Source organism: Hyperolius riggenbachi, chromosome 3, assembly GCF_040937935.1.
Source record: "Hyperolius riggenbachi isolate aHypRig1 chromosome 3, aHypRig1.pri, whole genome shotgun sequence".
Taxonomy (NCBI): domain Eukaryota; kingdom Metazoa; phylum Chordata; class Amphibia; order Anura; family Hyperoliidae; genus Hyperolius; species Hyperolius riggenbachi.
This window is the reverse complement of record NC_090648.1, coordinates 98,523,413-98,536,048: the sequence shown is the minus strand read 5'-3', so window position 1 is coordinate 98,536,048 and position 12,636 is coordinate 98,523,413. Positions and strand designations below refer to the sequence as shown.

At 46.5% G+C, this 12,636-nt stretch overlaps 1 protein-coding gene across 6 annotated transcripts in view; it reads left to right on the top strand.

Moving 5' to 3' along the window:
* RHOBTB2 (Rho related BTB domain containing 2) overlaps positions 1-10,432 on the top strand; it is a 149,171-nt gene extending 138,739 nt beyond the window's left edge. For all 6 annotated transcript variants that reach the window (XM_068272299.1, XM_068272300.1, XM_068272302.1 and 3 more), the window contains 3 exons: positions 1,820-1,908; positions 1,992-2,097; positions 9,776-10,432. In XM_068272299.1, coding sequence (XP_068128400.1) covers positions 1,820-1,908; positions 1,992-2,097; positions 9,776-9,981 — 401 coding nt within the window. In that variant the 3' untranslated portion in view covers positions 9,982-10,432. The remainder of the gene's footprint in view (positions 1-1,819; positions 1,909-1,991; positions 2,098-9,775) is intronic.
* Positions 10,433-12,636: the final 2,204 nt, after the last annotated feature.

Here is a 12,636-nt window from a genome sequence, read left to right as displayed (position 1 = left end):
GCATCGAAATGACATACACACGGAACAATAGCAAGTTGTTTTGATTTACTTATTTCTATTTTTTTTTGCCCCATACAATCATTTTTTCAATTGGAAGCAGGATCTGAAATGAAAATTGCTTGGTGTGTACCAGGCTTTAGTGTACTGACAATCAGAAGCTATAATCGTCTCCTGATCTTTCCACCCCATGCTGCTGCACCCATCCCAGGTTTCCACCTCACAATCGACAACACACCTCACAATCGACAACACAACCATTCTCCCTACCTCCCAGGCCCGCTGCCTGGGTGTCACCTTGGACTCTGACCTCTCCTTCATCCCACACATCCAAAACATCACAAGAGCCTGCAATTTCCACCTCCGTAATATCTCCAAGATCCGCCCATTCTTAACCCCGGACACGACCAAACTGCTCATCCATGCCCTCATCATCTCCCGCCTTGATTACTGTAACTCACTCCTTTCTGGCCTCCCCCTGAAACGCACTGCCCCCCTTCAATCAGTGATGAACGCGGCTGCAAGACTCATCCATTCTTCGCACCGCTCTGCATCCACATCTCCCCTTTGTGAATCCCTGCACTGGCTCCCTATCCGTCTCAGGATAAGTTTCAAGATTCTATGCCTGGCGTATAAATCTGTGCACAAAACATGCCCTACCTACATCTCGGAGCTTGTTCACAGGTATACACCAGGTCGCCCCCTCCAATCCTCCAACGACCTTCGCCTCACCACCCCGCGCATTTCACACTCCCATGCCCGCCTGCAGGATTTCTCAAGAGCTGCCCCCACCCTCTGGAATGCCCTTCCACCACCCATCAGACTTGCTCCCTCTTTCAACACATTCAAGCAAGCCCTCAAAACCCACCTCTTTATGATGGCCTACCCACCTCCTACCACACAGTAACTCTCTAAGGAATATTTAACAGCCCCCCCTAGTGTTTCCACCCCACCCTTTAGATTGTAAGCCTCTGGCAGGGTCCTCCACTCCCTAGTGTAATCTACAGGATCATGTGCTCCTGTCCTATGACAGCCTGTACTTGTATTACTGGGCCTACCTAACCAGCCCATATTGCATGATCATGTATTTTGTACAATTTGTATGTATAACTTTGTTCTATGTGTATAACCCTATGTATGTCATCCTTGTATCATTGTATATATTTATTGTCCAGCGCTGCGTAATATGTTGGCGCTTTATAAATACAATAAATAATAATAATCGTCAATCAATATTCTCACATATATGGGACAGTTTGTGGTAAGGTATTCCCGCACACCCTTGATATAGGCCAATATTATGTATGGGTGCTCAAGCCAATCAGTGGGGGTGCTTCTCAACACCCTATTCTATCTTCAAGACCATCAAAACATAAGTTGGCACTTCCCAAATAAATGAGTTTATTGTTGCAGACCAAGCCAACGTTTCGGGGCACACAGGGGAATCACTGGAACCAATTTCCAGGTAGTCAGTCTCTAAACACTCTCTAGCAAGTGCTGTGTGACCAATGCAGCAGCAGCCTCCGCCAAACACACATCGCTTGCTAGCGAGTGTTCAGAGACTGACTACCTGCACATTGGTCCGTATCACTCTGATTGACAGACTTGGTGAACCCTGATGAAGGGACCTGTGTGTCCTGAAACGTTGGCTTGGTCTGCAACAATAAACTCACATATAGGGAACTTCGTACACCATGAAATTTGAATAGGACACCTACAAATGCTGTGAAATAATTGCTGTGAGAAATTCAGCATTGTCAATAAGGGATTTCATCCTGTCCATGTTACTCTCCTGTGACTTCATACTATTGTTCTGTTGCAGAGAAGCATACAGTGTCGGTAATGACAGACGCCTCTCTGAATAACAAGGATATAGACGGCGAAGCTCTCATGTTATTAGAGGCTGCCCAGGTAAAGCATTGCATATTTATCCTTTTATCTGTAAGCATTCTGCACTGCCCTCATGCCATGACACTGCCTCTGGTCACTTTCAGTTCCACGGTGCTCAGCAGCTGGCAGCCTGGTGTTTACATCACATCTCTACAAATTACAACCGCGTCTGCAGGAAATTCCCCCGGGAAATTAAGCTGGTCTCCACAGGTGAGTGTTTTGGAATATCTACATTGGCAAACATGTCACGTGTATGCAACCTGTAGACTGTACTCTATTCAGAAGCATTTATGGTACATCCAACTCTTTAATTGTATATTAATTAGGTAAATATGCTATAAATAATACTAATTATATAATGTTAGTGTCACATAACATACAGGGAATGTCATGTGAATCGCCAGGTTACATTTTAGAACCATAACCTGTTAAAGTTTGGCTGTCAGGGCTGTAGTTGTCATTGTAGCCTTTTATTTATTACAGACTACAAACATTCAGTTACCTCACACTTCCAGGGCCCAGGCAGGTTCTCGCATTGCTGTGTGACTCTCCGCTGCAATGATGATCCAATTCAACTACACTGACTGGAACAGCACTGCACTGTGAACAGAAATCCCTGCAGCAGTGTCTTGTCAGAACGGACTGCTTGCCAGCGCACATGTCTGCCCACCTGGTACATGAGGAAGTGCTGTCCTTGCACTCTCTGATGTCTCTGCAAATCGCACGCAATTGGCTTTGCAACATGAAAGTGTGTTCAGGCCCTAAAGAGTAGACAAAATGTTTTAAAGTAAACCTGTAACAAAAAAAACCCCTTTGGGGGGAAACTTACCTCGAGAGGGGGAAGCCTCATTAGGATTGAGAGTCCTCCGCTGTCCCAGCAATCCAGCGCTGCGACCCCCGAACAGCGGCGAGTTAAATATTTACCTGCTGTGATCCAGCGCAGGCGTAGTAGCGGCTCTTCGTTCGGGTTTAAGGTGAAAATAGCCGAGCATGATCCTATCCCCTCTGCTGCGCAGGCACAAAGGACTCGCGATTGCGCAGTACAGCGGATACGATCAGGCTCGGCTATTTCCACCTTAGCCCGAACGAAGAGCCGCTACTGTGCCTGCGCAGGATTGCGGCAGGTAAATATTGCGCCGCTTGTCGAGGAGTTTTCGGGGGAGCCAGTGCTGGATTCTCCCAAGCTACAAATGTTGGGGAAGGCTCATTGGGACCCTGAGGCTTCCCCCCTCAAGGTACTGTAAGTACTGGTATCCCCCGGAGTGGTTTGTTTTTTTGTTAGTCTCTTTAAGAAAACATTCTGTTAGGGAAAAAAATAGGTTAATTTATACATGAATAGTTTATATTTGAAGCTATCCAATGTATGTGCTTCCAACTCCAAGATAGCCCAGGCTGAAAGAGTAATGAGTTATTGTCAGTTTAGTTTGATTGCAGTGAGTCATGCTTAAACCAAAATGTTCAATTGGATAACTTCTTTGGTGTTCTGATTAGTTTTGGATTTAAGGGTCTAAAAGCGGTGCCATTTTTTCAGCTTTTAGACCCTGACATTTAGAAGTAGTTCAGACAGCCCCCCACAGAACTCACCTCCCCAGGATCCAGATCAGCGCTGTATTTCTTCCTCTGTATCTATGGTCAGATTACCATCTGCTGCCATGTGTCAGACGGAGATTTCACCCGAAAGATCGAGAGCCCTGGAGGACACGGAGAGAGAAATCCACATAATAAACAGCAGCCTAGGATAAATATCAATGGGGTGGGGCTACATACCAATATACAGGAATATAAAGCTATAGGAAGTGTTTCTGATTCTAAAGCCAGGATATTCATTTAATGTAAAAGTATCCTAAATAAGTTACTGTATTCTACTAGATGTTGTTACGGCTCCTCTTTAAGCAAAAACACATCCCACAAATAACTCGGCAGCACAATCACAAATAATTCAATTAAAGGATACCCGAAGTGACGTGTGACATGATGAGATAGACATGGGTATGTACAGTGCCAAGTACACTAATAACTATGCTGTGTTCCTTTTTTCTTTCTCTGCCTGAAAGAGTTAAATATCAGGTATGTAAGTGGCTGACTCAGTCCTGACTCATACAGGAAGTGACTACAGTGTGACCCTCTCTGATAAGAAATTACAACTATAAAACACTTTCCTAGCAGAAAAAGGCATCTGAGAGCAGGAAAGAGATAAAAAGGGTCAATGGTTCTTAGATTTTAGCTCTGTCATACTTCAATTAATGTGTCTTTGAGCAAAAACAGTAAAACAGTTAAAACTTAAAAAGTAGATTTAAACATAAAATAAAAAAAAATAATTAAAAGCACCTTATGACAGCCCCCAGTAGCAGGCAGCACCCCATGATATCCCCCCAGTAATGGCACCATATGACATACCCCAGTAACTAATCCAACGTTCATGACTATAGAAGGATCCTTCATTAGAACCATAATTGGACTGTATATCTAGGTCCAACCGCGCTCTTACCGCGCTCTTAAGGCTTAGTTCACATGGATAGTTTTAAAGCAGATAAACTGGCTTTACAGATTGGGGCAGGATTCAACTACAACATTAAAGTCTAAAAAAGGGAAAATCAGGTGGAAACCGAATTTACTGGAAAAGTTTATTGTACAATGTAGCTGGGTGCCAAAGCTGCTTTCAAAAATGTATTGTTTTATGGACGAGATGTTACCTACAAGTAATTTAAGTTGCTGCAGGAAATGGGAAACTGACCTAGGTTCTTTACCGGGTCTAAATCCATGGCAACAGGTTTTTGACAATATATGGAGCATTCAAAGTAGGCAGTACCAAGTTATGCAATATAAAGTAGTTTTAAGATGGTACTTTTATCCTGCTAAAATCAAGAGGAGCCCTCAGTGAGCGCTCCAGAACTTGTTGGAAATGCCAGAAGGAGGAAGGCACTTACATCCACATGTGGTGGAAGTGTAAAGTGGTGGAGACCTTTTGGAAAAAGATTGAATTTTTCTATATAAAAGAAGTTGATAGCAATTACAGGATAGATCCTTTCGCTGCATTGCTTGGGACTTCTAACGGTATTAAAAAAGTGATTATAAGTTAATTAAATATGGCATATTGGCAGCAAAAATGATGATAGTAAAAAACTGGAAAAAACCTAACCTACCATCAATTTCAGAATGGATATGGGAGGTGTATAATTGTTTGGAAATTGAAGAGAGCATGCATAATCGAGAGCAGGAGATACAGCAAATTAAGGAAAGATGGGCTACTATTATTGATAAAAGAAGGGAGGAGGAAGGATGATACCTGAGGTTCCTTCACAATGTGGCAGACTTATGGCGCTTAGACGCGGGAGCGGAGCTCGTTGATAATAAATATAAGGTAGAAATCAATAAATTGTTTTTGCTGCAATTATGTTAAATGCGGCGTTAGTTGCGTTAACGGGCTTCGGAGTAAAGGAATAGACGCTAAGGATTTTGTTACTACTAAAGAACGACGGGTTTAGATAAAGAGCCATTTATAGCTACACGAAAGGTGGAGGAACTTTAGAAAGGCTGCTATGGGAATATGGATGGATGGACGAGAGAATGAGAGTCTGAATGAGTAAGGGTAGGATAGTTATTATTATATCTTGTTAAGGCTAATTTTGTAAGGTATTAAAGAGCTTTCTTATATACTTTTTCTTCTTCTGACTATGATGCAAATATTTCCCAACACGAGGGCATCTATGAAGCCAGCTTGATCTAAGTTGGGTAGAAAATAGGAGCGGAGTCAGAAATAAGAAAAAATAAATAAATAAATAAATAAATAATTAAAAGCACCTTATGACAGCCCCCAGTAGCAGGCAGCACCCCATGATATCCCCCCAGTAATGACACCATATGACATACCCCAGTAACTAATCCAACGTTCATGACTATAGAAGGATCCTTCATTAGAACCATAATTGGACTGTATATCTAGGTCCAACCGCGCTCTTACCACGCTCTTAAGGCTTAGTTCACATGGATAGTTTTAAAGCAGATAAACTGTGCAGTTACCAATTCACTGAGTGCAAAACAACCTCTAATTATCTGCCACTCCCCATCCTATAAATGGAATTGAATTATAGCATACAAACAGGCAGGTGCGTTCATTAGCTGTGAGATGGTAATCAAGCAGTTAAAAACCATCACATGCAGCATCTGACTAGTAGCTAGTAGCTAGTTTTGCAGCTCAGCTGCCACTATAGACACAAATAGGAGCACTTTGTGAGGGTCAGCGACTGTAGTTGTGGAGCTGATGATGCATATTTGGGTGGACAGATGTTTACAGAGAATGGTTAAACAGGAAGTGATGAAATGTATTTACTGTATACAGGGGTGCAGCTAGGGTTTTGGTGGCCCCAAGCAGCCTATAACTTGAGGCCCTTTCCCCCTTCCACGAATGGAGTGGCACAAAAATTGGTGAGGCCCCAACACCAAAGAAAGCGGTGCGCAAAGCTGATGGGTGCAGCCAGAGGCTAGGTGCAGGCTGAGGCAGGGTGATGGGTGCAGGCTGGTGCAGGGTCCTGGGTGCAGGCAGGGGCAGGGTGATGAGTACAGCCAGGGACAGGGTGCAGGCCGGCGCAGGGTCCTTGGTGCAGGCTGGCGCAGTATCCTGGGTGCAGGCAGGGGCTGATTGCATGCTGAGGCAGGGTGATGGGTGCAGGCTGGTGCAGGGTCCTGGGTGCAGACTGGCACAGGGTGATGGGTGTAGCCAGGGGCTGGGTGCAGGCTGGGGCAGGGTGATGGGTGCAGGCTAGTATAGTGTCCTGGGTGCAGGCTGATGCATGGTCCTGGGTACAGGGTGATGGGTGCAGGCTGGCGAAGGGTCCTGGGTGTAGGCAGGGGTAGGGTCCTGGGTGCAGGCTGGCATAGGGTCCTGGGTGCAGGCAGGAGCAGGGTGATGGGTGCAGCCGGGGCAGGCTGAGGCAGGAGCAGGGTGATGGGTGCAGGCTGGCTCAGGGTCCTGGGTGCAGGCTGGCTCAGGGTCCTGGGTGCAGGCTGAGGCAGGGTGATGGGTGCAGGCTGGCGCAGGGTCCTGGGTGCAGCCAGGGGCTAGGTGCAGGCAGCGGCAGGGTGATGGGTGTAGGCTGGTGCAGAGTCCTGGGTGCAGGCTGGTGCAGGGTCCTGGGTGCAGGCTGGCGCAGGGTCCTGGGTACGGGCAGGGTGATGGGTGCGGGCAGGGTGATGGTTGCGGGAAGGGTGATGGTTGCAGCCAAGAGCTGGGTGCAGGCTGAGGCAGGGCCAGGGTGATGGGTGCAGGCTAGTGCAGGGTCCTGGGTGCAGGCTGAGGCAGGGTGATGAGTGCAGGCTAGTGCAGGGTCCTGGGTGCAGGCTGGTGCAGGGTCCTGGGTGCAGGCTGAGGCAGGGTGATGAGTGCAGGCTGGCGCAGGGTCCTGGGTGCAGGCAGTGGCAGGGTGATGGGTGTAGGCTGACACAGGGTCCTGGGTGCAGGCTGGTGCAGGGTCCTGGGTGCAGGCTGGTGCAGGGTCCTGGGTGCAGGCTGGTGCAGGGTCCTGGGTGCAGGCAGGGTGATGGGTGCAGCCAATAGCTGGGTGCAGGCAGGGGCAGGGTGATGGGTGCAGGCTAGTGCAGGGTCCTGTGTGCAGGCAGGGGCAGGTTGCCGGGTGGGGTGAAGCAGGGTGATGGGTGTAGTGCAGGCAGAGGCAGGATACGTTTACAGACCTCAGATCAGCGGCGACTGGTCCTGAAAATTTTCTGTCTCCTCCTGTCCTGCCTGAGCTGATCCTCTCTCCATAACAGACCTCCGATCAGTGGCATAGCAGCAGAAACAGGACACACATGCTACCCGCTCCCGCCTTCTGTAATACAAATGCGGAAGTGACGTCATTGGTCACTTCCACATTTGGATTACATACGTCGAGCGTGTGTAGCGCGTGCGTCTGTTTCTGCTGCTATGCCACTAATCGGACGTTAGTAAAGCGCCACTGCGGAGAGGGGGGACCCGCCAGCAGCAGAGTGAGGCCCCCATTACAGTGAGGCCCCAAGAGGGGACGTGCCTCGCCTGTATCCTGGCAGCGCCCCTTACTGTATAGCTATCTGGCGATCACTGTACCATATCTAATAGGGCTTCTCCAAAACTTGATGAACGTCTAACAAAACACGTGTGTTGCACAACCACTTTGCACAAATGCTATGTGGCTGGCTGCGAGAGTTGAGAATCTCAACCTGCACGGTCTTCCATATGAACTAGGCCTCAGCGTTTATGATTTGATTTAGAAGTGTTGTTACGTATAAGGGGTTGGTAATGAGACATGTCCTCAATGTAGCCAAGACAGTAGTGATGCGAAATTGGGTAACGCACCATTTTCCAACTTTGAGAGAGCTGATGTGTGGATTAGACCACATAGAAGTGTTAGAAGGTATGGTGCATGAGATACATGCTCAGAAAAGTTTATGAAAATATGGACAATTTGGGTCAGGTATAGAGAGTCAGATTATTTTAAGAGTTTTCCTGATCAATGATATTGGAATTTGCAATGACATTAATACTATCCTGATCAAGTAGCAAGAGAGGAGGCAGCACACCGTCCAACAATGTAAGTGGGATGTGCCAAGGCTATCCGGTCACCAGGCGGATCTTTAGGAGAAAAGCATGCAGCCGGCACCATCCATACTTAATGCTCTTTTATTGATAGCTCATGGAGCATCAAGTACATATAGATGGTGCCGGCTGCATGCTTTTCTACTATCCTGATCAACATTTAACTGATGGAATGTAAGACCTGCAATCTCCCTGGACCCAAGGTTTTCTGTTGTTTTTGATCAAGTAAATGTGAAGTGAGTTATAAAAAATAAAAGTCAGATGGATGGTGAAGGCTCTGGATATCATAGAGCCTGCCCTGTTCTCTCTTGCTCCCCTTGTACCAGCACCATCACCCCCATTGTGTGTATTTGACCAACTGGTCCAATACATGTCCGTAAGCCCTTGGGAGGCTTTGGAAGCTTTCGTGTTCCTGAGTGCTTCAACGACGGTCTGCTCCGTACTGTGCATGCCTGAGCAAGCACTCGCCCATAGGCAGTATGGAGCCGCCCATCTTCAGAAGTGTTCGAAGGCACCAATGCTTCCTCCCGAGGTGGCAAATTTAAATGGGGGTGACGGCGCTGGAACAAGGGGTACAAAGGAGACCAGAGGGAAGGCTCTGTGGGATCCAGAACCTCCCCCCCCCCCCCTACATAGGTGAGTATCGGACCTTTTTTGGTTGCTTCACATTTACCCTAATGTTTTTTGTTCTTTGGCACACAGCCGGATAAATTACAGACCTGTTAAGATAAAAGGTATATGATGAAATGACCTCATTAAGGAATATAGCAGATATGCAAGGTTGTTGCAAGATATGTTGAGGTTTCCTATTGCTCCATTCTAACATGTTGACACATTGTAAATTTAAGTATGTTGTGATGTGGTGTCTTGAACATTTATTGAGCTACTGTCAAGTTACCTTATTCTGTATTGTGCCTTAAAATGTCAAAATTAATAAATATGAAAAATAAGTGGCGTTATACTTCTATTTCTACTACAGCCAGTGATATTAATGTTGTTAAGGTGCCCATTATCGGTACAATCCCCCAAATGGTCGACAAGCAATCGAATCAGGTACTGTTAACGGTGCTGATCGACTTCACAGATTTCTGAACAAATCTTTTTGGTCTGATCGGATTGCTTATCATTTTCTCTCCGCTAGTGGTCCCAAACGATCGTTTTCCAATTGCAAAGATCAAATCGGACGGTCGATGGTTTGGGAAATCGTACCATTAGTGGGCACAATTTCTGAATAACTAAGAGTGAAAATCTGTATTCACAGTTACATATTTGATGTTTTTCTTGATACTGTAGTCCTCACACTCCGTATTTCATTCTCAGAGAATCAGCAGACCCTGGAGGCTCAGCGATGGCCCCCCGTCTGGTACCTGAAGGAAGAAGACCACTTCCAGAGAGCTCAGAGAGAGCGAGAGAAAGAGACGGCCCTCCACCAGAAGAGGCAGCCCAAGAGACGCTGGCTGTTCTGGAACAGCTCCAGTACCGGATCCCCAGCATCCTCCAACACTTCCTCCTCCGCAGTGGGTTAAGCCATTGCAGCTCAATCATATCCCTCTGGCAGCTATGAGTACGTGCTCGGATGATAGTGTGTGTGTGTATGTTCTGCCTTTTGTCTGTGCAATGCTGAGTGATTGTTCAGCTGTTTCTCCTACTGATTACATGAGGGCATTGTAACAATACAAAATACAATCTAGCTCTGGATTATAAGGCCGTATCCGTATCTGTAAATAGAATGCCTGAGCAATGCAACCCCAGCCGCATACCTATTGTGGGGCCACCGCATCAGCAAGTCTACCAGGCATGGTCCTCCTCACCATACAGCGTTCTATGTTCTCTTCACCCTCTTCAACAGAATCTTACTACTTTCTTAATATCAATTCCCAATTGTAACCCTATTAGGGGGAGATTAATAATCACTAAAACATAACTTTTATTAAATTATTTAAGATCTGTAAGTTGCTGATAGCTTGACCTATATTGAAGGCTCAATCAAGGAGTGTGTGTGTGGGGGGGGGGGGGGGGAGGGGGGAGGGAAAGAGAGGAATACATTCTGATCAATCCTCAGTCAGACTAACTGTCTGGGATATCCGCCCTCTCTCACTTGCTAAATATACTACTAAAGATACTTAAACCCCACACCAAACTCAACATGTTTCACCCCCTCAAAGGGGGGCTTCGTCAGGGGAAAGTGCTAGGGTGCCAGTGCAGTGTGCAAAATATAGATTAAATATACATTTCAATCAAATATCAGGCAGCCTTTGTTGCAAGTCAGCTATGGGGGTTCCACTGCAGCTCCAACGTTGACTGTGCATAAACGGACGATAGGAAAGGTTCACCATCATTAAATTAAATCTGTATTAATTCTAGACATGAATTAAAAATATGAGGACATTTATATATTTATACTATAGCTGGTAAGTTTTAAGTGTACCTGAGGCTTCCCTTGTCCCCCTCCTCCTCCAGTGCTGGGACCCTCTGAAGCCCATCATTTTTTTTTCAGGGGGTGGGGGTTGATTGGGTTTTACAGTGACTGTTAAAGGATACCTTAGTCTTCAGGAAAATTTAAAACGGTGTAGGCATATGTAGTTGGCTCTCCTGAGGCCCACCGCTCCCTCTGTTCTCCTCCGTCATGATGCACTGACCCTCCAAAGCTACTTCCTGGTCCGGAGGGTGGGTGAGGACTGCGCAGGTGCTGCCTGGCAACTCACATCCTTTGATCGCGTACCCGCATCCAGGAGTGCTCTGCGAATGCTCACTACGAATTACTGACAGTGTGCCTGTGCAGAGGGCTCTTGGCCACGGGCGCGCAATCAAAGGACGAATATTGCCGTGCAGCGCCTGCGCAGTCCTCGCCAACTTGGATGTTGCTTTGGAGGGTCGGTGCATCATAACAGAGGGAGATGGAGGAGAAAGGGGGAAGCAGTGGGCATCAGGAGAGCCCCGTTTTTAAATTTTCCTGAAGACTAAGGTATCCTTTAAGTGGGAGGAGTATACGTTTACTTACCTGGGCTTCTTCCAGCCCCCCGCAGTCTATCAGGTCCCACTGTGTCCTCCCAGTCCACTCAGTTGTGCCGCTGTTCCCCAAACTAAAGTCAATTACTGCGCATGCTTGGCTGCCCATCTCCTCAATCGTGCTCCCACGGCTGGGAACATTCTGTGCAGCTGCTAGTTTTACAGACTATGCATGCGCAGAAAGCTGCTGACTATGGGAGGAGGCAGGCGGGGCTGGAACAGCACATGGTGTGACACTGAGGGACCTGGTAGTCTGCAGGGGATGGAAGAAATCCCAGATAAGTAAAATTAAACTTCTTTCCCTCACGATGGGCTTGAATCATTAAGCCGCGCTGCTAAGGCAGTACAGCTTAATGTGCAGTAGCACATGCTATGCATGTCTTACTAAGCAGCGCTCGCTGCCATGTAAGGAGCATGCCTTCCCTTAATTACGTGAGCTGTTTCCATAGCAACATGCTGACATTATCCTCCAGATGGGTTGGTGCTATAACTGTCAACACAGGAAAATGACAGAAAACCAGACAGTCTCACAGACTGCCTTCCAATACTCAGCGATGTCATCCAGGTTCACTGTCATCCATATATGTACAGATATAGCTTTTCTTGATTGTGTCCTTCTTAAAATAATGCATGTTTAAATAGTGTATTTAATCCAAATATAAAGCTGATATTCGCCTCCATCACTGCTGTGTAAATGTTACAGCTACATAACAAATCCAAAAGAGGTGTCATGTATGATATGTCAAGACAGGGAACCAATAAGAAGCTGTAATGGGAATATGTTACCTGGATTCTGGATGGAGGTCCATAGTAACTTGTACAGTTGTACTAGGATCCGGGCCTGTGGCTTGTGTTACCATGGTAACCCTGTTGTAGCCTCACAGGACATCCTGGGGTTTTCATATCGGCCAGACACTGGGTTCCTAACCTAACACTACAGGGTTTTCTGCACTGCTATTGCTGTAGCTGCATATCTGTGTAAATGTATATACATGTACAGAACAACCTGTGTAACTCAATATACTGTATGATGAGTGTGGAAGTAATCTGTATATACTGGCAGACATTCGTGATCTGTAAAGAATACCTAGACTGCTTCCGTTCATAGCAATCAAGTATATCAGCACACCGTATTTGCAGGAATCACGCTCTTTTATTGAGCCATTATATCC